The sequence below is a fragment of the Falco peregrinus genome, chromosome 3 (genome assembly GCF_023634155.1).
Source record: "Falco peregrinus isolate bFalPer1 chromosome 3, bFalPer1.pri, whole genome shotgun sequence".
In the NCBI taxonomy this organism is placed as follows: domain Eukaryota; kingdom Metazoa; phylum Chordata; class Aves; order Falconiformes; family Falconidae; genus Falco; species Falco peregrinus.
Window position 1 is genome coordinate 92,264,101 of NC_073723.1, and position 26,985 is coordinate 92,291,085.

A 26,985-nucleotide genomic window follows, 5' to 3' on the forward strand; every position below is an offset into this window, starting at 1 on the left:
CTGCACACAGGCCCTTAAGCTTCAGCCAGCAAATGTCTGGACAACATTTAACTTGCTATTTCTCTTTTTTAAAAAAAAAAAAAAAAAAACAAAACACACTAGTCAGGATACCTTGGGCCTTTCTCTGCCTACATTTTTATGAAAACCATTGCTCTTGTATCTATTATTGTATTGCTTTATCAAAATATGCATTTTCCACTCAACATTTTGCTTTGTACTTTCTTTGTTATCTTTGTAACATCCTTTCCTGGTACCTTTGGTGGAGGCAGTGCTTTATTTTCCATTGGGTGCAAAAGTCTGATCCATGAATAAGAGGAGAGTATTGGCCTACTCTCTACAGTGTGTGCAAGCAAAAAGAAGGTGTAAGTGGCAGAGATAAGTGCTGTAGGAAAAATAATAATGTCTCTATTGTTATTAAAAAAGGAGGGGGGGAAAAAAAGAAAACAAAAATAGAGAATATTTCTCAGAACCTGAAACAACTGAGGAAGTCTGCATCATACCTGCTGCATATCAAACTCCATACTTGTCCTACAAAGCAGCTATCTTAAATTTTGCCCACACATAGGGTCTCAGGTAATTGGCAGCAACTTAAAACCATAAAAAAAGATTTTGGCCAAGAAAACTTGTTTAATAAAAAAAAAATACTAAAAAAAACCCAAACCTTGACAAAACAAATTATGGCTCGGAGAGTATCTCAGAGGCAAAACTGTTTCAAGGTGAAAAGCAAGCCAAATTATCAGAAGGCTTAGCCAAAAATCCCTAGGCAATTAAGAAACATGTCTAGAAATATGCCGTTTCTGCATGTTCTGCTGAAGTAGGCGACATCAGAATGATAATATTTCAGCCTGAGTTTATTGTGTCACTTGTTGACATCAGTACTGCAGTTTGCTGAGTCCCAAGCAAGAAAGCCACCATGAGGGGGAAAATTGGCCCCTACTTCTCCTCCCCATCTGCTCTCACTGGCAGCAGTAAGCTGAGGGGGAATTGAGCCGGCCCTTGAGTGGCTGGTATTATGCCAGAAATCGCATTTACTTGATGCAGGGAGGATTTTAACATTCAGTGAGACCCCTGCAATGACAGCTGACGCCCAGCTCTCTGTGTCGTTTCTGGACGCGTTGCTGTCTGAAGGCAGCAGGCAAACCCTGAAGATTTCGTTCAGAGTCTCGTGGGACATAAGACTCATGCTCATCAGCCAGACAGCCTAGCCCTGTTCCAAGTCTTTTTTGTATTAAGGCATATTGGCCTTTACCCTGGCTTTACTGTTTTTGAAGTGTTGGGATAGTAAAGCCTTCCAGAAATGTCCAAGTGTCCTCAGGACACAATTAAAGATTCAGTCATTTATTAGCTGTCTCCTGTCTGAGACGATAGGGTCTCGACTCACCTGCGACTATTCCGAATGACAGCAGTCAAATAGCAGATAATGCTGGGCTAGATCTCTGATAACTCACACACAAGTTTGTCTTTAGAAAAAAAGAAGAGATTAAGCTAATTTTCTATATACACCAGCAAACATTTGTGCAATTTTTCCTTTCATTGTGGAGCAGATTCTGTAGGTTTAGTACAGACTTTTGTGTGACTGGTATATTGGGTTGTACAAGCCCTGAAGTTTCACTCTGGCCTCAGCCCTAATCTGTTGACTGACTTGGAATGAGCCCTCTTATTTTTCTTACTCTCACTTTCCCCATCAATCAAATAATATCAGATATTGCTGCTTCTTGAACCATTTCAAGATGTACTAGAGAAAAGCAGAAACAGAGGGCATTTTTGTAGTGCTTATTACAGCTAGACTCGCATATGAACCTGAATTGAGGGAGGTGATGATACTAGAAATACTGGCGTAGGGGAACTGAGACTGCCCCTAGTGTTTTGATACCAAATCGGTGAATGCATAAAAACTGAAATAGCTTTCCACAACTTACGGCAGTCTATCTCTAACTTAAATGCTTTACCTATCATAATGTCTTTCAGTCTGGGCTTTAAAAAACATTACACATATGCTACCAAGATGTATTCTCTTTTTGCACAGGGATACGCTGAGCTAGTGAAGTTATGCTGCATATATGCTAGCGTAATGGAGGGGAAGAGGCATGCCTACGTTTTTGAAGATTTTCTTATCTGCATTTTATATGTGAAAAGCTGTCTCCATTCACGCAGCTGTATAATGGCAGCAAAAAACCTATATACACACCTCATGCATGGTAGACATACTATGTAACTCCATATGCACCCTTACTGGGGACTCCCATGTGCTCACTATCTGCTGTAATAGCACAGAAAGCAATTTTTGTAGTAGTTTATCTCACAAAATGCAAGACCGTTCAGCAGCCAGGAAGTCATGGCCTGCATAATTTATAAGACCTTTCTCCCACCTTTCCACTCTCTTCCTCTGAATTAGTTGATCTTTTTTGTACTTTGCATCAACTTGCTGTGTGTCCTTTAGGCGTGTGGAAGAGTAGCAGGGTAGCATGTGCTGAAACAGAGGTAGGGCAAGGAATGCAAGTTACACTCGGTAACATGCAAGTAGCAAAGCCAGAAATTAAGTGAGATAAAACCATGTATCTCTTTGTTACAAATGCCAAGTAGCATGCACATAATAAAAATTTAAAAAAAAAATAAATAAACCACACCAAAAAAACAAAGCAACACAATAAACCAAAACACTGCGTGCACACGCACACACGCACGCAGAGCTCTTCCCTTGGGGAGAGGATGAGAGAGAGAATGGAGAAACCACAAATGAGGGAGGTTAGTCATGTTGCTTAATGAACTACTGGAAGCTTTTCAGATACTATGGTGATGAGGGAAATGTACATGGAACAGTATAATGTTCCTCAGCTGATATTATCTAGGAGTTCAAAAGAAGCAGCAGCACAGTAAAGCAGCTCTCTGGTATGTTATTAAAAGGTATCTTGAGCTTTCCTGCTTGACAGATATTTCTTGTTTTAAGTTACACTTCTGCTTCCATTATTTAGATCCAAGACAACAAAGCAATAATTGAGCTACTGACTAGTTAACAAAATGCATTTATGCAAACCAATTATTTTACAGTAGAGACAGCTTGTTAATGGTATTCCCCTGGCAATTAAAGTCCTCAGAAATGACAGCATTCTGTATTTACTTGATCTCTTTTTTTTTTTTTTTTTTTTTTGGTAATTTCCCACTGGTTTGTACAATAAACAATGTCACCTCAGTTTGCAAGTGCACAACTACAATGAAAATCTGCATTGCTACTTTTAGATGCTAAGAAAGAAAATGATAATATTTACTCTTCTTCCTCTCACTGTAACATAATTTTTTGTGTTTTGCATCATGCTGACTAAAGTAATGGGAATAATCTGTGTCATCACAGAACTAGTGGTTCTGATTTGCTATTTTGTACAGTCTTTTGCTGGTTAGGTTGCCCGTAAGGGTGGTTCAGCAACATCATCCCTCTAAACCTAGATGAAGCCTCATATGTATCTAAATTCAGTGTCCTTCTGCAGGGTGCCTTGTTGTGTAAGGAGAAGTATGAAATTCTTATTAAAGATCTCCTTGCAGTGGACAAAAGTCCACGATTTCTGGTAGCTGGATGTTCATATTGGAGACATGGTCTTCTTGAAGAGCCCATGGAGGGTCACTGGAAAATCATGGCATGAAATCCTTTCTTCTATAAAACTACCCTGCATTTTTGGAAAAGTTTTGCTGTTGCAACAGCTTAGTGTTTTACATTGATACATGTAATTAAAGATATGTATGAATCACATTTCCTGTTATGAAAAAATGTGGAAACTAGATGAGGTGCGAGCTGAATTTTAAGGCATGACAGTAGTATTACACAAGGCTATCAATAGAGAGTGAAATATATGCAATGCAGTCAGAACTGCGAGGACGATGGGGATAAGTGGGGCTGCAGGAGTGGATGGCACAGTACGGAACTACACACAATGGATCCTGTGTCCTCTGGTGCCTGAGGTATCCAACTCAGAGTCAGCTCAGAAATTTCAGAGTCCCTTGATGCCTTGTTGACACTAAAATCAGTACATGTTCTTTAAAAATTTAGTCTCTTGTTCTGAAGAGTGCATTAGTGAACTTATGTGAGCTCATCAGCTGTTTTATGGAGCTTAAGTTTGAGGGTAACCCGAGAGGCAAAGATTTGTGTTTGTATGAACTGCCTTTATTTGTGACTCATCTTTCTCCTTGCACACCCACACTCCCTACACCAGCTTGCCAGTCTTAGCCCAGGTATTACTTGACCAGGAGCTGATCCCTCTTGTTTCATGAGAAGTATAGTGGGATCTCTGTGATGACTTCCCACAGGCAGGGGCTGAGATTTAGGTCTGTTCCTGAACACTGCATCTCTGATGACACACAGCTTCAAGGCTTGATGCTCTGCAGGATCCCTCACTCAAATAGTGGGGTAGCAGGAATCTGGGAAAGGCTGCTATGCCCAGTAAATTACTTCTGGTATCACTAACTTTTTCTTTGTATTTTCATATCTTTCCTGCACCTTGGTTTTAGCAGTTACCTGTGTGAATTGTGTTATGTCTGTTATGTTATGTTATGTTATGTTATGTTATGTTAGCTTAAGTAGGTGTGTTTTAAAAGTGTGGTTGAGTGCAATATCAGCAATTAATTTTAAGCAGGCGATGTCTCTTACAAAGGAAGGAAGAAATCAGGTTTAGCTGATTATTTATTTTTTTTTTCAGTTCCTGCCCCATAACCCACCTCTGACTACTTTTACCAGAGAAAAAGCATTGTGTGTGATCCTTTTCCACCTCCTTTCTCCTACTCAGAAATATATTTGAATTTAAACATTAGCAAAATCAAACATTAACATGGGAGTTAATGTTTTAAAATAATGATCTCCTGCCGGAAACCTGTTGGTCCTGACATGCTGCCAACTACAAAATCTAAATGAAGTTAGAAGCCAGAAGAAAATAAACTTACTCTATTTTCATTCTCCCCTGACATCTTTTGCACTATCTGAAAACTTGATCACTGTATTTTATGGTACTGAGTTCTTCTTTCAGTAATGGATTGCAGGTGCCACATTTCTTCTAAACAATATTTAGGCTACTTAGTTTTATTGTTTGGTTTGATTTCTTGAGTGAGTGATTTCACCAAGTCATCAAAGTTTCTAATTGCCGTTCTTGCAAATAACAGTGAAGGGAATTGAGACCACTGAACATGAACTTTGGAGAGATGGTAGGGATTACAAATCTGTGTAAAAGAAGAGTTAGCACCAAACCATTTAAAATGAATGCATGTGTCCACAGAGACACTGTCCAGAAACAGCAAACGAAGTAATTGCAGTGATAATTTTCTGGGAATTGAAAAGCCACTCTTTATTTCCATAATAGCATGTAGATTATAGTTGCTGTCGTCATCATATAGAATATAATATCTAAAAGTAAATTAGAGGGCTCGTGATAAAACAAGCCTGGGAATTAGCAGCAGATAATTCCAAGGCATGCACTATCCCAGAGTTTGACCACCACATAGAGATGAATGATGACTCGGAGCACAATTTTTAAAAGTGAGTGGGTGATACTTGGCCTGTGGAGCAGAACTTGGACAGCCTATAGTGTAGGTTCAGTGGTATACATAGCACAGCAGTGGGTTGTATTATTCTGGAGAACACTTTATAATGATGTAAGAGGTAATAAGCAGGATTATGAATGCAACTGGGAGACATTACTGTGAATTTTAATTTTGGGTTTACTTGGCCTTTGGCACATGATTTCATTTCCCATAGACAATCTAAACTCACTATAAAGACTACCATGGGACCTGGATGCATGCACTAATGTAGGGTGTGGCAATTTCCTGTCTCTGTCTGTTTTCAAATTATGATTAGTATCTAGTTCTCTTATGGACGTTGTTTCACTGACCATTATTTAAAAGGCATTTTAAAAAGAAAATCGTTAAGATGACTTAATACGGTATGTACCTGGAAAAGTTACCAGCAAACCATTTAAAATACATGGTCTGTTCGTAAAGACATTGTCCTGAAATGCCACAAGTAATTGCATAAGTAAATGATGGTTTTGTCTATAACAGCCTTTCTGTCTCTTCTTCTAGAACTAATTCACAAGGAAAAGAGTTTGCTTTTTGTAGTTTGAGTTATTTATGAAGCTTGATATAAGTGTGAGGTTTTTTACAGTGGATTGAGATGATGAGTGAGATAATACAAAATAAAGTCAAAGCATTTACTGTCTTCTTTATGGATGATGATGTAGGTTTTAAATAGCTAATGCATCAGAGTGTGTAAAAATATAAAGTAATATTTCATGTTAAAATCGGAATAGGCTCACTTAGTTTTCATTCAGTACTTCCTCTTTCAAAGCATTGTACTTCAGAGGCCTCAGTTCAGGGAAGAACTTCAGTCTGGACATAAATCTAATTAAAGTCAACAGATTTAAACCCCTTCAAGCAACAAGCATGTACTTAAGTCTTTCACCTAATTGTGGTAGAGTAAGAGTATGTTTAAAATTAAGCACATGTACAGCTATTTTGATGAACTGGAGATATATCTTGGAGCATCAAACCTGCTATGGAAAATTCATAAAGTCAGGATTGCCTCCTAATTATTATGCTCATTTTAGCAAGTGCTGTAATCATAGGAACAAATTTACATAGTATTTACCAAGAGGCAAGAACATCTGTGATGCTTCTAATGGCACAGAACTGCAAACTGAACACACACAGACATCTGAAGAAAAATACTTACGATCCTACTTGTGAGATGATTATGGAAAGATGATGGCTTAATGCTTTTCATAGGACTAATACAGGTTGCTGTTCCAAACAGCTATAAATACTTTCTATTCACATTGTTGATGTACGGTAAAATATTAAAGTGTCTAATTTTAAAAGTTTTCAATGAGATTTTGGTAGGTACCACAATGTGATATACAATAAAAGATCTGCCAGCTTTCTGTTACCCAGAAGATGGGATGTACTCTCCGATGTTTCTCTGTCACTCTCCACCTGCCCAACAGCCCGCAGTAACCTGGCTGGATTAGCAACTGTTCGTGCTGCGATGCATCCTGCTTCTTCCTTGGTGGCATTCCCGGGTCTGAGTCATGACTGAAGATGTGTTTAGAAAGGAGTATGTTGGGATTGCACAAGGAAAGAATGACTTCCTTTAGAGGCTTGCATATATCGACCTTTTTTTACTTCAATCAAAAGATGAAATGTCTTGGCATATGTACAAAGAATTTGTGTTCCAGTTGAGCAGCAATGCCTGCTGGTGAGATCAGGGCTGATCTGAGGCAAGTGCCTTGACGACAGCATATTTGGGACTTTGGCAGGTATTTATTCTGCCCTGGTGGTTGAAGGATGTTACAGGTTCCCGCTCTCCAGCCAAGCTGCCATAGTCAGAGCCATGGGTACAACCTGCCGGACTGCTGTCACCCAGAGCTTTCTATACGTCTGGGTGAGATGGGGAGTATGAGGGAAGTAGTCTGTCTGAACCGATTTTATCAGAGTGCTAGGAAATTAAAAACAGTTTGAACTGGCTGCATTTTGTTGTTTACATTTTCTCATCTCCTTGATCAAACTCTTGTCAATCCACTTAGAAAAGCGGAGAACTGGGTGCCCCCATTGTTGTATTTGGGGTTACGCCATCAATGTGTGGTGCTGCCTAGAATTAGGGGCAAGCAAGCAGATGAGGTCAGCAGACCTGGGCATGCACTGCCATGATGAGACAGCAGCACGTTTCCTGGTTTCACCCTTGCTCCTGACGGGAAGCAATTTGCTATTGTGGTGGCCCTCCAGACCAGCCGTGGTCTGCCCTCAGCCTCTGCTGGGTTCATCTGCTCTTTGGGACACCGGTGCTGTAGTATCCAGCTGACTGGAAGGGGCAAAGGGTTTCCCTGCCAGCCTCTCCCACACTCACCTTGGTAGGATAGGAGCAGCTGGTGGGGAAACTCACACAAAATTTCATACAACTGCTCAGGTCTGTTGAGCAAACCTCAGCCTGTCCATTTGTAATTATTATGTGTTAGTTCTTAGGCAAGCCAACAACATTTAAAATGAAACAAACAAAAAACAAAGACTGTGTTCCTGCACAGTAAATCTTCCTGGCAAGCCTGAACTTCAATTTTTTGAAGATGTAGTTCTGAAAGCAAGGGATTTGTTTTATAGCATGTGATCAGGTCTCTAGTATCTAGTGGAGTGCAACCTCCACTTGACGTTTCCCATGCATTCTGAGCCTTGGTAACAGCTCCTTCCTCTGTGCGTTCCCTGGTACGTAGTAGGAGTTACATTCAGGCTTGGCCATTCCCTCAGTGATCCAACACAGTATCTGTCCCCTTGACAACTCCTATTTCAGCAAGACTTGCGGTCATTTAGTATTTTTGGTAGTTTTCCCTTTGCCAGATTTTGGTTGAAATGAACCAGTAGGGAAGCAGAGGTTTTTGGACATACAGCTGTGTGCATGTAAAGTGCATAAGCCTTGTTTCATCAATAAACAAGACTAAAAATGTAGTGAGATGTGTCCATTTTACACTGAATATGTAAGAGGAGAGAGAAAGTTTTCTATTTGTGAAGTTGGTTAATAGTACAGTAGAGGTGACTGGGGGGAAATACACTTTGAAGCATTTATCCTCTTGTTTTCAAAACTGGAGTGCTTAAAAGTGATGGCATGGAAAGCCTTAAATCTAACCTTAAAAATAAACACATTACTTTTGCCAGATATGAAAGTATGGGGTTTTCATTGCAACATAAAGTCTTATGTGTGATTTGTGAATTGGTTGGGTTTTAGTGGCTACTATTTTGATTTCCCTATCAGTACTGTTGGAATTCTCTTAAACTGAACACATTAGCCATTGTAAATTTACTAATTAGCAACAGGAGTTTCACATAACACATCTTCAGTTGTTGAGCTCTGTGCTTTTGTAGTAACATTTAACAGAACAACTATAAAATTCTTGACTTACGCAACTGATGAGCAGAGGCATCCTTTTGAAGCTGAGTAATGTATGCCTGTAATGTATGGCCACATCACTATCATTATTATTATGGTTGCTACTACTACCCTTACTACTATTGGGAATTTTCTGATTAGTCTATGTTTTCATTTACTGATTAAATCATTCATTCTGTAGTTTTATTAAGACTTTTGCACAGTTGGGATATAAGCATTTCTTTGTCACTGATGGAAATAATGGGCTTGGCTCTGCTTTTTGTTACAGTAGTGCAAGTCTTGAGTAATTGAATTGCCAATGTAACAGTGCCAAGGAAACAGCAAATTTAGGTCCAATGCCTGTTTGTTATTGTCCTTAAGAATTAGTTTACTCTCTTCTAAGTACTTTCATTCATAAATGATGTGTCATTTTAGTGACCATAATTGCCTTCTGAAACAATGTTTTCTGTTGTTTTTCTAGGGATTTCCCAAAGTTGGAGGAGTGTTTTGGTTTTGTTTAAGAAAATGAAACACAGTTTTAAACTTGGGTTAGATGCCAGAAAGTGTTCTCCTTCTCTCTTCCCCTCCCTCTTCTTCTGCCTTTTGCACTGAGCCCCATATAAACTCTTTCACTTAAGTGCCGAGCCTATACTACTTCTTTAAAGGTCTGAGTTTGATGAAGATTCTGGCCAGAGCCCCATTTGGTGTACACCCTGTGTTTTGAACTGTTTGCAAAACCAGGGCCTGTGCTTGACTCTCCTAGATTTTCGGCTGCCAAAAAAAAAAAAACCCAAAAACAAAAACAAAAAAACCCACAAACAAATAAACAAACAAACAAACCACACACACACAAAACAAAAAAAAAAACACAAACAAACAACAGGCACTTAGGGGTGAGTTACATGTACAAGTGATTGTGGCTCAGTGAGTTGCCCTGTGTAGCTGAGTCAGGATAGCAGATTCGCTGTTTGCTCTTAACCTATCACAAGTGCAAGTACTTTCACTTGAAGCTCTCTAATGGAGTCTTAAGAAGATACATTTACGTTGGCTTCACAACAGGGAAAACAAAAAGAGACCAGATGTCATGGTTCAGTGCCATGGCATCTCTGTGTGGTGTTGGTACAAGAACATGTATGTATGTACCCCACGTATATGTGTGTGAGACCCCCTAGATGCCTAAGGTTAAACGTGTGTGTTAGATTATTCAGAATCAGGATGTCAGCTGTGTTCTTGTTTCCCTGACATTCTCACACTTTTTATCTTAAAAAATAAAAATTCCTCTTACCATGTGCGATTACTTTGCTTCGTATTCTTTTAATAGCTTCTTTTTCTCAAAGGTAGAGGAAATAAGTTGTTGCTAAACTCTATTGTAATAACTGGCTAGAAGACTTTAAAACTAGAATTAGAAAACTCAGCATTTTCCTTTTGTGTGGTATTTTTCCTCTACATATGAGACATAGGTTTGTTTCACATCTGCCAAGTTTGAATTTTTTTTAAAAGTTTAAATATTTTTTTAGAAGTTTAAATTCAGAGAGTGAGAACATTAATATGCCAAAAGACAAAGTGTTTGAGAAGGTTGAAATAATACATAAATCATATCTTAAACAAAGTTATGCCTTGCTTGCTCAATACAGCAATTATATTGTTTTGATTTTGTATGGATAACTGGAAACTTTAACTTGGCAACTTCTTTATCCAGTCTCATAACAAGCGGACTCCTGAGGTTTCTGAAAGTCCTCCCCTGCTCTTCCATTTGTATAATTTAGGGGTAGAGGATGTAAAAAGAAAGAGAGAGAAAGAAGGAGGTAGGGAGGGAGAGGGAGAGAGAACTGGCTTAAAGGTTTCTTCTAATGGTAGGTACTACAGTCCATCAGCAATGCTCCTCCTGCCGAGCTGGCAGCTGCTTCCATAAGTTCAGAGGTCGCCATGGCTTCTTTCCTGTTGCTCCTCCAGGCATTGAATTGCTGGGGGAGCTGGAAAAAAGGCATCTTCCTTTCTTGCCCTGTGACATAAAGATGAAATCCTTCCTCACTACCTAGGTCTGCTCTGGTAAGGCCTGTAAAAGCGCAGCTATGATTAAAACTATTTAGGTTTCTGGGATACCTTTACCCAAAAATATCTGAAAGCATATTACAGACTAATCGACATACCAGGATATGCATAAGATATATCAGGGTGGGTACATATTGTTCATGCATGTCCTGCTGTGCATGCTGTATTTGAAAATGCAAGGATTCTCTTCACTCTTGATTGCTGTTTTCTCAAGAGACAAAACAGATTATTTGGTAAATACTTCAAAATACAATTGCTGGTAATTCGGGGCAATGCAGACTAATGTATCAGTTAAAACTCATGGAGGAGAAAGTAAGTAGGTTTTTAAGGAAGCTGAACACAAGATGAGCTGTCTTCAGATCAAGTTAAGGCAAAAAAAAATCAGTGTTTATAGTAAGAACTCCCAGAGTCTATCACTCACCATGCATGTTGTTCCTCGTAGTGCAGTACACAGATGGTTCTGGTCCAGGAAAACCGGTCTGGATGAAACTGTACAGTAGATCAGTTCAGCTGTGTTAAACCCAATAGGGGCTTGTATTCTGGACCAAAGTGTCCCGAATTTAGGTAGATAAAAGCTAGGGCTCCCATTCTGACAACTGCGTTTCATGCAGTTATAAGTAGATTTGTTGAGATCACACCTTTAGTTTGTTTAGATTAATTTCCGTATTTGCACCTTTCCAGGCAGCCCTACAATAAAGACAAAAGCCTATAGCTATAAATTTAGGTCTCTTTCCTTGTGGTTCTTATTCAAATATTTGAAGTTAGTTTTATTATTTTTTGGATGCAAATATGAATTGTTATCTCTTGTTTTGGCATTAAAAAGGGGGAAGAATCTTATTTAGCAATCTTTCTCTGCCAGCTTATCATATATTTCACATGCATTTTTTTCCTAATTACTATAGCAGACTATAGCAGCTCTGAACTGTTTATATATAAAGTCTGGTGTTTGAAAGAAAGTAACTTATATTTAAAATTTCCCTGTTTTTTAAGTACATAAACTTCTTAAAGTACATAAACTCATGTGCAGTGCCAAATGTGCCATTCCAGTATATAATAATAGGGATCTAATTGCACCAGTTTCCCAAGGGGCACAAAAGCAGAAAAGCAGAGCCTGTGTGGAAAACACCCTCTTTTTTTTGCCTCTGGCCATGACAGACTCCTACACTCGGAATGAAATTCCGTCCTCACAGAAGTCTATAGCAAAGATTTGACTGACTCTAGGAGGGCAGCGTTGGGCCCACATGCCTGATTTCTGATTTTGGTGGTGAAACAAGCTTTAGGGAGGGGGAAGGAGCATTCACTGGGGAAGGAAGAGTTGATTTTCATGCATTTTCTCCAGTCTGTTGGAATAACTTCCACCTTTCATGTATCTCTTCATCTTTCTGAGGAAGACTCGAGAAGGGACCTATTAAACAGACACTCAGTTTTTCTGGAAAAGCTCAGTGGGAAAATTTGCTTTGATTTTTAACTGTGCATGTACAAACTCAGTGGCACCTATGGCAAAGCAGCAGTCCTTCTGTGAAAAAGAGACAACTGTGACAGGCGTCAGAAGCCTAGTTTAGCCTGTTGGTGCCCCAAGATCTGTCAACTTGAAGTCATGTCGCCCAGCAGATTGTTGCTCTCAGAGAGTAGCTGAGAGGCCATGCTAATATTTCCTTCCTGAAGGGAGAGAGCACGTTGGGCTGTCCTTAATGTGAACTGCATGAACTTTTGTACCTTTTCCTTTTCTTCTTGCCTTCTCAGAAGAAGTATTTGTCCAAATATATCCAAAACATGCTGTTATGCAGGACTGGCTTATGAAGACTATTTAATAAAGTAAGATTTCACTTTCTAATCTCAGGTTTGTAAGAATAATAAGGTTTGCATTCATATTGCACTAAAATAGGTGGCCTCAGTTTATTGCTACCAATATATTTAATATTACTTTGAAGTGTGAATTCGTGGGTCTCACCATCCAGTTTTTCCAATACATCAATCTCAGGCAATGAGGTTTTTTCAGTACATTTTTATTTCACCTCCTCCTAACCTTAGCCCAAGCAAAAATTTTCTAATTTGCTCCCCATCCTATTTGTAAACAGAGAATCAAATCCTTGTTTTGGAGGTATTTGATAGGATTCTTTCCCTGTTGGAAGATGAGGTGGGATAGTACTGGGTGTGTTGAGCTATCTTTGTGTCTCACCCTACCCTTGTGTTGCATGGGAAGCACACTATTGCAGAAGTGTCTGCAGATGTCAACGTTCCCTCTCTCTAAATTGTCTTTTTCTTTCTACCTCCTGAGGTAGATTTTTTTTTCCTTCATCCACTGAGGGGACCTAAACAAAACTTTGTGTGCTCAAAAAGTAAAGAAAAAAAAAGGCGGCAAGTTTGGGAATTGGTCATATTTGGGTTGCTAATGAATGCTAAGCCTACACGCATATATGTATGAATTATAACAGGCAAAACAGCAACTAATCAAACCTTTTAGAGCTGCCAAACCCACTTTTTGTCTTTATTATGAAACTAAGATTTGGTCAACTGAGGTCAAGTTGTGCACTTAACACAGCTTCCATTATAGTCAGTGAACTCTGTAGCAGAGAGTAAAGTCAAAATATAAACAGAGAACATTTCTGCAGCAGCTCTGGGCTGGGATTAACTTGGATCACCTAGTCTTCTGCTTTTAATGAAATTCTCTCCCTTGTATTTTCTTGTTTGGAAGAGAGTCCAAAGTTATCTCATGCTAATTTAGTTAGGCAGTGCCCTCCAGGGATGTCACAGGCCTCCATGACCTCTCCAGAGAGACTCAGCAAAGGGATGAGGAGAATTAAACATTCCTGAGAAATTGCAAAGCAGCAGCCCCCAGAGATTTCGCATAGAAACGAGCTCCAGACTAGCTGCCAGAGACCCAAGTCACCTTTTCAGCACTTCCTTGACATGTCTCCGCCAGTCCCATCTGGCTTGATTCAGGGGGTCAGTGTGGGGACTGGGAAGAGGTGGCAGCTAGAGAGAGCAGGATTCGAGGGAGGTCCGACTGCAGCGGTCTCAGGCTTTAGATGTTTCCCTGGGATGTGCAGCTAGATGGTTTCATTCCCTTTCCTTCCCACATGCTCCCATGCTTCAGTCTTTTTCTTTGTGCTGGAAAGAGGAAGAATACTAAGTGAGGGGGTTTAATAAGAAGTTGAGTTATTGTTTAACCATTTGATGCAATAGTTTGTTTCATACCTAGGTTTACAACCACCTCTTTGGTCTGATGCAGAAAATACTGCAGCGTCAGCGTCCCAGGGTGCATAATACACTAACATGAACTACAGGCCCCAGTTTCCTCTTTTTTACATTGACAGTCAGGCTCTGACATTTCATGAAACCCATAGAAATTCATGAAATTAACCTCATGTGAAGTCAGGCATGGTTTGATGGATGAAGCTTATGTCTGTGGGAAAAGATTCAGAGTTTATTTCCAGGTTTCCCTCAATTATTGTGCAAAAAGGGGGGAAAAAATTGCTGAAGATTAGGTAAGAGAGAAAAAGACACCAGGAAACCACTGTAGCTTGCTTATTAGTATCTTGATCGCCTGAGTAGTTATCTCGCTTATCTCTGGCATCACAACGGAAATGTGCAGTTATCTCAAGAAATGTCTGTTTCATTGGGTTTTGGAATGTGTAATCTAACAATCATTTCCGTGCGCTCTCATCCTTGGGTTTCCTTGCTCCTTTAATTTGTTTTTTAATTAGTTCAGATATAGTCAGCATTAAGGAAGAATGTTTGAATTCTCACCTTTTAGAGGGAAAAATAACTTTTTTTCACTATAGAAGTGCAGGCAAAGGCATCTAATTCTATAACAAATAATGCACTTCTTCATGAAATGTCTGTGCTACCCTTAACTTTCTTACAGCACTCTAGTTGCATAAATGTGATCACTCCAGCTTCACAGACAGCAAAATTTAGGAGATATGATTTAATGCTTTAGTCAAAGCCACAAAAAGAGTCGGTGTCACCACTGGGATTGGGACACCAGAGATGGTGTATGTTCATCATTTGCTTTGACCAAACTGAAACCAATAAATAGGCTGGACCTAAAGCTGGACCTATGCAATTAGAATATGGCTTATGGTATAGCTATTAAATATATATATAGAGAGAGAGAGAGCAGAGAATTGTGTTCATGTGAAATACGTTTCAGCAGTGGAGTTATAAATCTCTGAGAATTAAAAAAAATATATATAATTGAAAAGACTTGCACATGGAAACCAGCATATAAGGGATGATAATGTTGTGGTGATAAATCCATTGCATTCTGCAATGACTCATGCCTATGCCACTGTTATTTGCTTGAGAACAGACCTCTGGCCCTCGCCAAGTAATGCTTGTGGGAACGTTGTTCCTGGTGTCTGGCCTGCGGGGATCATTCCAGCCTTAATGGCAGAATACCTAGTGTGTGTAGAGTTTCGTTCGCGTCCACTGGGGAGGGGGGGGCCTTGCTTTGTCTGGTTGTGATATGAGCGATGGCTTCTGACATGCATGTAGCAGAGATTTATTGCAAGCAAAAGCTGAAGTGTGATAATGCTACTGGGGTATTCTATAATAATATGGTAAAACACTTGTCAGCACTTCATCTCAGGCAGTGAAAGTCAATTGTATATGCTACACAGAGACAGATAAAAAACATAAGTATACTTAAAACTTCATATGGTTTGTATTTTTCGTAACAGCTCTCCTGACTCTAATATAAGACAGGTTTTAATTTTGTTTTGGGTAAGTGGATGTGCTTACAGTCTCACACCCACAATTCCATGGCTTTAAATAGAATCGCTCCCAGGGTGCATAAAAGAACACATGCTGTTATGTGAAGGATTTATCCAGGATGCCAGGACTGTATTTATTGCTGGGAACAAACTGAATAAAAATTTCTATTCCATTTTGACACTAGCCCATGGAGAGTAGCCACTTATACGGTTTTAATGCAAAGCCTTCCCTTTCCCTGACTTAGGATTCATTGTGACTAACCGCCATTGCAGAAGTACTAATTACTAATGACGGTGGAATCAGAATGACCAGCAAAAGCCAAGGGAGGAAGGTCAACACGAAGTGCCCTCCAAATGTATTTCTGAGCATGCTCAAAAGAAATCTTCCTGTTGCCTTTTCACATCTGCACTGCACAGCCAGAATTCTAAAATATGTCCTTTGGCTTCTGGGATCGTTTTACCATTGACTTTTTCTAGCTGAAATTCCCATGCCCCGGTTTGAGATGACAAAGACCATGAGCTGATGTCTGACCCTGAGCACAGAGGAACTTGGTCAGAGCAACAGTTACACTGACGCTGTGGCAGCAGATCTGTGAGGTGGATTCCTGTGTCCTAGGGCTTGGGTTAAAACCACCAGACTTTGCATAAGCTGCTACATCACGTGGTGGCTGTTTTGGGTACTGTTGGCCTAAAATTGAACTTGTGACATGAGGTAAAAATAAAAAAGAAAATAAATCCCTCTGTATTGCATTACCGTATCCCTGAGGCATCAAGGTTGTGCTCTTGTCTCTGTCTGTACTCAACCAAGAGAATTTAGTATCGAATTCCAAAATGTTGTCACCTGAAATGCTCTAGAGAAGGACAAGAAAAACTCCATGGAACCAGGAATGAGACTACCTTAGGATCTTGATACTTTTTCAGGTGACTTCTTGCTTTTGATAGTTACTAACTCACAGTGAAGTGTTTGGAAGACATTTTTACCACTGCCTCATAAATAACAATAACTTAATGGTGAAAATCTTTTTTTTTTCCAGTCCACCAGTCCAGTGGACTGAAAACTGGAATAAAATCAGCACGTGAGGTTTCAGTGATGTGTTAAAGGTAGCATGTTCTTTATTTACATAGATTATTCAGGCAAGGATAACTCTAAATTTATAAGAACCCAATGAATAGTAAATGTTTTCCTCAGGAAGATTAGATTAACATTTCAAGTCAATTGTTTATTATTCAGGAGTATGACATCATTTGGAGACTAGTAGCATTCTGAGGAGAAAATGCCTTGGTGTTCAAAAGCATGAAGCAAGAATTCTGGAAATATGGGGGGAAAATGTAAATTATAAAACAGAATTCAGATTAATTTTATGTTATTAACTCACTCTATCTCCCTGGATTTCTTAAAATTTATGAACAGTGATATGTTTTTTTTAATCTCAGTGCTCTTGCTTGGTTACTTTTACAATCTTAAAAGCTTGCTCTTCTTCTTTCCCAATTATATCCTCAAACATGTATAAACATTATGAAGTACTGATTTATTATCTCTGAGCCTATCTGCCTGCGCTCTGGCAGTTCTCTGCTGCTCTGAGCACTTTTTTACAGTACTGCTAGTGCTTTAGCCTGAGTCAGGGCCCTTTTTGGGATAGGCACTGGGCAGGTCCCTGCAGACCTACAAACCTTGAGAGGAGAAGTTAGCAAACTGAAAACGCAATGTTCACAAACGGGAGGAAAGGAAAGGAAGATCTGGAGAGAGAAAGTGATTGCCTGAATCATGGTACAGACAACAGCGTTTTTTATTGTGTGGAAATTGGTGGTATTTTGATCCATAGGTCATGCTGGTCTGGTGACCCCCATCAAAAGGAGCATGTCAGCTTGTGCTTAGCCGCAAGTGTCTGAGCAATCCAGGAAAGAAGTAAGAGGCAAACAGGTGTCAAAAGCATGAACCAGGATCTTTTTATAGCCAAATATTGCACTGTAAACATTTTGTGATCAATATCTACATTGCAATCATTATTTTGGGGCTGATCATTTTGCTCCAGTAAACATGCCAGTGCTTGACTTGAAAGCCTGGTCTGTTTTCTTGTGGTTGGATCGTGGCCCCAACCAGTCCCTCCTGGCACGGGTCCCTACGGCTTCTCTGTCCTCACCGCAACCTGGGTACAACCCTTTACTTTAGCGGTGAGTAATCCTGTCAAATGGGAGTCTGCTGCTTTGTGAAGAGGTATTTTGTCTTTCATTCATATAAAAATAGCAGGGAAAATTAATTCTGGAAGGGGAAAAAAGGGAGGGGGAAGTGGGTCAAATATCTTTTAGAATTGTCTGCTAGGTGGAGCCTGGGAAACGTATTTGTTCTATAGTCTTCTCTAGGTAATACAAATCTGAGTGGTTAAAACTCTCATGTACTTTCTGTAATTCAAATTTTTCCTCATTTTTCTCTGTTTAGCTTTGAATTTCTTTCCCTTTTTTCTTAAACAGAATTTGAGGCACCCCTTTGTTAGCAATTGCAACAATATCCTCTACAATTAAAACAAAAGAAACAGAGCATATATGCATCCTTTCTGTATTTTTTCATTTAAATTACTTTGTGTCACACATGTCGCTTCCAATTTAACTATTTGAAGAATAAAAAAACCATTGTGGACCTAAAAATCTGTTCAAATTTTTTTGGCAGGAAAAAAGGACTATATTAATTTTCATTGTTGGTGAGGTTTCCCAACAAGCAGCTTTACTGTTTCTTTTTTGCCTCCAGCTAGCGAGTAAAGATCAGTTATAAAACTGTATACAAATACTTCCATGTATTGAAAGAACAATATTTTGACACTAGTGACACAAGGGAAAAAAAAAAAAAAAAAGAAGCAGTAATCTAGTTTTTGATAACACAATGAGAACTTTGTGTTCAACTGAGGTGCATGTGAGAAACATCATGTTGCGTTAACAGGGAAGGTTGACCTTTAAGGTTTATCTGGATTATAATTCTTGTGGTTTTTATTAATAAAACTGCCTACTAAAGTTTCACGAGTCCTCCCTGAGATCTGTAAAACAATTGGCCTATCTGCTTACAAGAGAAAAGTTAGTATTTCCTAGTATTTCCTACAGATGTGAGAGCTTTTGTTTCAGAAGACATTGATATTGTTTTCATTCAAGATGCTCCACAAAGATTATCAGGTATTTTATTATCTTAGTAACTTTATAATTGTTGGATTATTGTCTTTAAGTGTAGCAACTGTTCTCTTTTAACTTGAAAGAAAGAAAATCGTGGATCCAAACACAGTTCAGCTCTAAACAAGATCACATCTACAGCCAAACTGTAGGATTTGAGTAAATCAGCAATCATACTCCAAATTGCTTCTGTGGTAATTTATCAACTGCAACTTTGAAAATCTGTGAGAAAGTTTGTAAAATGAGTTACAACGTTGATCTCTTTAACTGTACCCTAGGAGACTTCTAATATGTATATTGGTAAAAGTGATTTTTGTTGTTTGTTTACTTTCTTGGGATTCTTAATGTAAATTTTCCATTGTTTTTTATCAAATGGTATGTTTTTCCTCTCAGAGGAAAATGTTTTAATCTCAAATCTGTTCTCATTTCATACCTTTTCTGTCAGTGATGTCTATGATTTGCAAATGTTGCTCTTCTGAATGGAAGCAGCTGCCATGTCATAAGTACTCAATGTCTCCTCTGTGTGAGCAGAAAGGACAATGCCAAAGGAAAAGCTTTGTACAGAGACGTTGGAGTCCTTATGTTCAGCATTACACTGTTAAGGAAGAAGCATATCAAACTGTATTTAAACTGATGAGGTCTGATAGATACTTAAATGGTGTTCAGAAGGGGTTTTCCATGAATGGTGGTTCCTTGAGCAACAGATCTTGCACCAACGCTGTGATTTTTGGTGATCTCAGAAAACAGGATGATGACTCTTCAGGGGAAAGGAAGAGAGATGCTGCACTTCTTGGGCAGTACCTCTTTTGCTGTAGGTATTGGGAGAGGGTTGAGCTTATGAAAAGTGGCACTCTTGTGGCAATGATAGACCATGACCTCAGTCATGAACTTCAGTTTGCCTTTCAAATGCAATCTGTAACAATATAGTAAGGTTCTTTCTTACTGGGTGTGCGCCCTTACTGTTTAAGTAGCTGAGCAAGAAGGGTCGTATTTTAGGAAAAAAAAGCATAGGAGTACATTGATTTTGCATACTCCCATATTCCTGCTGTCAGTGGCTTTTGGGGAGTATCAGCATGCTTGGCAGCACATCCCTGTGGTTTTCTTTGGCAAGAGTCTCCCTGCCGTGCTTGCCTTGCCTTAAAACATTGTCAGAAACAAGTACTAAAGCAATAGTCATTACTTAGACTGAACTCCCATTGTGGCAGGGAGCATGGGATCATGCCCAACACTTTTGTGTTGGCTTTTGGGCAGGGGCAGCTGATACTTTACTCCAATCACAAAACTTTTTTGCTGCACTTGAGTGTCGTTAGTGTTTTTCAGCCATGTGTGCTATGCCTCTATTGTGTGCAGAACGTGTGTGAGGAGATTTTTTTAGATATGTATATATCACTGTCTCTTTATATAATCTCTTTTATATAACACACTTTCATGCCTACGGGTACACCCAGTACACACCTACGCTTTTAACAGTCACAGAAGTCAATCAGATGTGGGTGACTCAGCCAGTGTAGCACCTCTTCTTTCTTCCCTGCCCCTCCAAAAGTAAATAAATAGATAAACTGGAAGTCAGTTTAGGTTCAGAGCTCTGAGTCGATGTCCCCAGTCTCACTTTTCCAGGGCACAAACATCAGTTGTGGTCATTCCTGTAGCAGCTTAAGAAACCACAGCCAGTCAGCTGTGTTGTGTCAGGAGGATCTGGGTGATGGCATCTGGAACTGCTTCACATCCAGGCAGGCAGGAAGTGCGTGGGCATGACATCTCCCCACGCCGCACAGCGCAGAAGATGCCGAGTAGCTCCTTTCCATGCCAGTGCAATTGAGTTGGGACAATGCAGAGAGGGAGGTGATACAATAGCCCTGTCTGTTGTGGCACAAAGGAAACAGTCCCTCATGATGCATGCAGGAACAGCAGTCATGCCAGGCCTTTGTGCTCCACCATATGGGAGAAGGTTCTCCTTTGCTGCCACATCCCTGTAAAGGCTGATCATGCTTTGGCCCAAAATGCTCAATTCTCCTTCTCAGTGGTGGCCCCAGCAGGATAGCTAGGTTTGGGATCACTAGAGAGTACCATGTCCAACCCACTGAATTCTTCTGCCCACTTGTAGACAATAGAGTATGGAATACTGTAAAGACAGAATTTCTATAAATGGTGATAATGTACTCTTGGGTCTCTCTGGGTGGTAATGTTTTCTGACTTAGTCAGAAATTGCTCCCTAATTGTTGACAGCCTTGAGGTAACCCATGCCCTCCACAAGTGATAAGTAAGTAGAGCTAGACATTCACCAGTCTCAGATTCTTTGTCTCTGAAACACACAGACAATACACCCTGCATTAGGCTACAACTATATGTTCCATCTCCTAAAGTAAACATTACTGATTTGGGTTTGTTTGGTGGTTTTTGGGTTTTTTTTTTGGGGGGGGGGGGGGTTGGGGGTTTTTTTGGTGTGTTTGGCAAATGCAAAGTCAGAAGTTCTCTGTGTAATACCTAGAAATATGTACAAAAGATTTTTTTGACAGTATAGGACTTGGGGAAAAAAACGCTGTATAGCAGTGCAGGGCAATAGTAATTAGTACCAACATGAACATTTTCCATTTATCACATTCTCTTTTCAGTCATACCTGTTTTGGGTCTTGCATTGCATGAGACGAGAAAAGGTTTTACTCATTCTCTTGAAAAATCATCTTTTATTTCTATAGCAGAAAACATCAATTGTACTTTAAAGTCTTAGAAAGTTGGATTTGTATTTCTTTTTTCTCTTAAACCTGCAGATACCTCATTATGAGCCCATCTTAACAATGTACAGTGCTAGAGCAGACAGTGAAAGGAAAGTATCAAATATATAGAGTTAACCATAACCTCAACTACTGAGTCTTTGTTATCCATGGATAACAGCCCAGTTAATAAATGTTTTCTCACTGGGATGCTGGACTGGAAGTTAATGGTGAAACACATCTACAACATACTCCAGATGCTCAAGGCAAGCAGACACATCACAACCATATATACCTATACAGGGGTTGTATTAGTCCAGCTTGGGTTTTCCCCTTCACCAGCCCAGGTGCAAACACTACGTAAGCAGAGAAATTTGGGGAGGGAGAAGACTGGTTCACGTTTTCGATACGTTGCTTGAAAATGGTGCTTACTGCTGGCAAGGGTTTACATACAGAAAAAGGAAGAAGGGAGAGATGAAAGAGGAAATATTTTGGCAGAGGCTCTAGTTCAGGCATGCAGAACAGATATCCTAGTCCACATAATCATAAAAGTGTGTCCGCTTGCTAGACTTGCTGCATATCTCTCTCCGGTTAGGTTTCTGTCTTTAAATGTAAATGACATGGTATTGCCTTTAGACTTTGTGAGTCACTAGACCAGAGCCAAAAAGAGTTCAAAGATGAAAAATATGTTTTGTTACATTTACCATTAAAGGAATAGTCTTATTCTAAGAGAGCCAAAGCCTGAATTGTTTCCATCATAGTTTTCTTCTCCTTTTCAACATTTGCCCACACTTTGTTAACTGGATCGAGCAAAAAATTAGGGAGAGGTTGGTAGAAATGAACACAAGTAATTCCTTTACTTGCTGTCAGCTCATCCAAAAAAAAGCCTTTACAAAGAAATACAAGAAAATCCATGATTCTCTATTCCCGCACCAGAAAATTTCCTAAAATATGTGACCTTGTGATGGTTAAAAGATAGCCAAAAGCCAAAGCTGGGCAATGTTTTTATCCCAGTTCAGCCATGTCATGGGTCATGTGGTTCAGCATGTGAACAGGAAGGTGAGAATGGGTGAACTTTTGCCTCAGTTGTGCAGTCCATCAGAGAATAAATGGAGCAGATCACTCTGCAGCTGTATCGGGAGGTGAACGGCTGAATACCTCTCACACAGAGGCCTTTGTGTTCTGGACATGATCTAGCATTATGATGGGACGCACTAGGCTGAGGCTTTGTAGCAATTACTAACCCATTATCACGCTAGAACATGAGATCATTTATCTTCTAATTCAGAGTGTCACCTGTTCTTCATTTGCCAGTCAATAACCATTAATTACTTTCAGTGGAAATTTAAACAAAGCTTTTCCCCTCTGTTAAAACCAGTAAGCCATTCAGTAATGACAAATAAACCTGGAGCTGTGTCTCCCCCTTTCCTCTCATTCTCAGCCCTGGAGTCTGGTACAACATGAACTCTTAAAGGAAATGCCTAGAAATTGATAGGTCAAGGGCCTTTATTAGTCTGATGGGGGGGAAGCACATTCCTGGCACTTGCTGTAAGGAAAGCCTATAGCTACTGCTTGTGCACAGATTTCTCATTGGTTGTCACAGGCTGTACCTGTGGAAATAAAGATTTGAATGTGGAGCTTGTTCAAAGATTTTCCTGTCTTCTGGCTTGCCTTTGCGGTTTTTTACGGACTGGTCTTGCAGACCCGTTCAAAGTAACAGCATTTGGTTGCCTTCCTGAAAGCAAAATAGATCGCTTATTTTGCTTATAATTTTTAGCATGTTCCTTTTTTTCATACCTAATTTGATTGAGGTAATTTTAAGTGCCAACAATTGTGGATGCCAGACAAAATAAAAGAACCAGCAGTGTTAGATTCTCAAGTAATCATTAATCTAAACATTCTTTTCCGGTAGAAGTTGAGGCAAAAGTTGATTTTAGCAACTCTGTCTGCATTGTTTGATCATTTCTGAGTTGATCCTGTAGAAATTTACTGCAGTTTAAGCTGTATTTCTAAGATGGTGATTACTTGCTCTTTGAAATGGTAGACAAGAGTTAATAAATCCAACTGCATAAAACTCGGTGGGACCAATTGTCAAAGGCTGGATTTTTTGTTAGTATTTTGTAGCTGTCTCCTTCAACGTAGTGCATGTTTTAAAGAGAAACTTCCAATGCTATTTTATATTAATACACAAAATGAATGTGTAAATACTTAAATACTCACTGGATCGTTGAATGTCTCAGTAGAAGCACCCGCACCGCACTAAAATTGTGTCCAATGAATTGCAATACTGAGGTATTTAGAAATGGAGGGATGACAAAAAATTATCATTAAGTCCAGTCCTGCTTCTGCTTAGACCTATTAGTACTGCTTCACAACAATGCATAGCAGATAGCAGTTCCGTATGCTAATATTGTATATTCAGTCAACCTATGTGGCACTTGGGCGTGGGGGGTGATTATTATCAATAAAGGAAGTTTGATTGTTACATCTCTGTCAGACGTATCTGACACTACAGTGTTGTGAGCATTTCAGACAAAGAAAGGTGAGAGCCTGAATTCATTATGTACAGCAAACATCCACTAAAGTCAGGAGGAGAACTCCTATAAATCCTGGCTCTGACTGTCTAATCATGTAAATCCTTATTCACTCAAATAGTGCCTTCCCATATGAGGAAGGTTTTTGTTTTCAGCTGGGCTGTTTGACGAGAGCCGAAGGTCTGTGAAATCAGGGACCAGGGTAGAAGAACCAGAACTATCAACTACTTATTTTAGTTATTCCTTTTAACCTTTCTGTGACGCTGCTACTACTGTGAATCCTGCAAGCTTGTCCAGTCATGAAGAAATAGGAGTTGGTGATTTATGACAACCTCTCAAATCAGCAGGGAAACCCCAATGTTCCAAGAAAGCTCATATGAGAGATACAAGTTAAGACATCTCCTCCCCACAAGAGGAGTTTCATCAGCCAGTCGGGTATTTCTGCGTCATTGGCTAGGATGTTGAACCCTGGAAAGGAAAAATAAAGTTGCTGCCATTGTCCTGCCCAGCAGGTCATATCCCTAAAGCACAATTAATGTCAAGGACTTACACAGCAGTTGCCCAAATCCCAGCCTTCCATGCACGTTCAAGAAGCAAAAAGGTTCAAAAGGAACATGTTAATAAAATCTTGTCAAAACTTTGGAAGATGCATAAAATAATAACTGGGAAGAAAAATCACTTGCAAATAGAACCATTTAAGTGGAATGTATCGCTTTGCAATGCTGGACACTGATTTATTAAGAATAGGAGGGAAAAATTGAATATTTCAGGTGGTATTTACCAAGAGAAACTGAGCTGTCCCAAAGCTTTTATTAATCTGATTTGCAGAGTATCCACTACCATCAAGGGACCTACTAAAGTTGTTTTCTTTAAAGCTGATGTGAAGAGGTCAGTGCAAATAGCGTTGTGGATTAAACTATGAGAAGATGACAGTCCTTTTTACCATATGGAGAGAAAGTTGAATTATTTTGTTTTCCTTTTCTGGTTATTTATTAAAAAGGATCATACCATACAGGTATTCCCTTTTCCTCTCCAAAGGAAATGAAGTACATTTACATCATTTTGATGGATCTAAAGTAATAATTATTCTGTCTGCCTACAGCTCCTAGGCAGTCAAATAGTCCAGTCACTAGAGAAGTGGCTTGCACATCAGAAAACTGAAATGTACCTGCCGTGATACCTCAGACAAGTCACACCTGTCTTTGCATGCCTCTTTTTCCATCTGCTTTCCTGCTTTCATGCCGACTTAGCTAGCCAGCCCCCTGAGATGGTGCTCATCCATCATTACTTGTTTGTGGGAGGGAACTCTGTGAAAGACATTGCTGTGAGAAGTAAACCTGCTCCCCTGATTTGCAAATATGTTGACAATCTCATGAAGTTTTGCTTCAAAACCTACTGTGATTTTTGCAGCTGCTCAAACGGTTCTCTGAAAGAGATATTAATGGTTGTCTCACTTTTCTACCAGTGTTGCCTGTGTTCCTGTGTCAAAAGTTTCCGCTACAGTACTTTAATATGTAACATTCAGCACATATTCGGCAGGAAAACCAGATTATTTTGGTCAAATACACTGTTGACTATTCTTAGCTACCTTTTTAATTACTTACTTTTAATTAAAATCTCAACTTAGCCAAAACAAATGTGACAGAAGAAAGAGCCAAAAGGACCCATATTTTCATGATTCAATGTGTTTGACATAGTTCTGTAGCAGACAGACAACAGCACTCTGGACTGAAAAGAACAAAATTTTGTTCTTTTCCCATATCTGTGTCAATTCATGCAGTGCTTTAAACAAGTGAATCCACGCTCTTGAGCACTCAACCAAGTCTCAGTGTTCAAAAGTAAACATATTAAAGTCTTCCCTGCAGAAACCCCTGCTGTGAAACAAATTGAAAATCAAATACAGTATTGTTTTGTATCATAAGAAATAATTGAACTCTTTTCAGAGTTGCACTGAACTGGTTAATAGCCACCATGTTAGGGAAGTGCTAATTTGCCCAGCTTGGGCTATGTGTGTGTATGTATAATTTCCAATTCAAAAATGTGGTAATATAAGATCATGTACCAAAGAAGCCACTTATATGTGCACTGAATCTGACTTTGTCTTTCCACAGGCCATGTGGCTGATGTTACAAACAGATGAGCCTGAGGACTTTGTTATAGCCACTGGGGAGGTCCATAGTGTCCGTGAATTTGTGGAGAAGTCATTTAAGCACATTGGGAAAACCATTGTGTAAGTATGAACATGAGATAGCAGCCACAGGTTGAACATTTCTAGCCTTTTGCCTTTGTTGTGATACAGAATTGTACCTCTGCATTCTCCTTTTTTCCCCTTCACTTTCTAATTTTGTGAAATGTTGGACCTTCCAGGCACAACTGACTGCCACAGCAGATATGTTTAGCGTTGCCCTCTAGATCGTAAGAAAAAAATGTAGGCTGGTATGTTTCAATCTTTTATTCCATCTTCATTCTCTGTTCTGCCACTCACTCCCCACCTTGGGGGCCAGATGCCCCTCCAAAGATGTGAGTACCACGGTTCTGTTCATCACCTTGCTGCAAAAATGGGGTTTCTGCCAGATTCTCTGTTTTGTGCCCCCAGATCCCCACAGTCCTGCTCCCATCATCTGCTATCTCAAGAGATGACACCTGCTAACCCTGTTCTTTCCATGTGACAGCCCATCAGCCACACCACAAGGATTATGTAGCAACCCACTCTACATCCCTATTAGCTCTTCTACTAAGTCATAAAAATGTTGAGCAGTGGGTGCAGAATGTTTACAATGCATATTCCACATAGTTTGATTGAAAATACAAAATTCCTTCTCAAGGCCATATAATAAAACCAGGATGGCTTGGTGAGCGCTTTCTGTAATTTATATTTTTATTGTTTATTATTTTTTCAATTTCCCTCCTTCTGTATCTTCTCTGGGCCC

At 39.6% G+C, this 26,985-nt stretch overlaps 1 protein-coding gene across 2 annotated transcripts in view; it reads left to right on the forward strand.

Moving 5' to 3' along the window:
* The window catches only part of GMDS (GDP-mannose 4,6-dehydratase), a 426,996-nt gene that overhangs the window by 319,688 nt on the left and 80,323 nt on the right, over positions 1 to 26,985 (forward strand). For both annotated transcript variants that reach the window (XM_055799448.1, XM_055799450.1), the window contains one exon: positions 26,167 to 26,285. In XM_055799448.1, the coding sequence (XP_055655423.1) occupies positions 26,167 to 26,285 (119 nt within the window). The remainder of the gene's footprint in view (positions 1 to 26,166; positions 26,286 to 26,985) is intronic.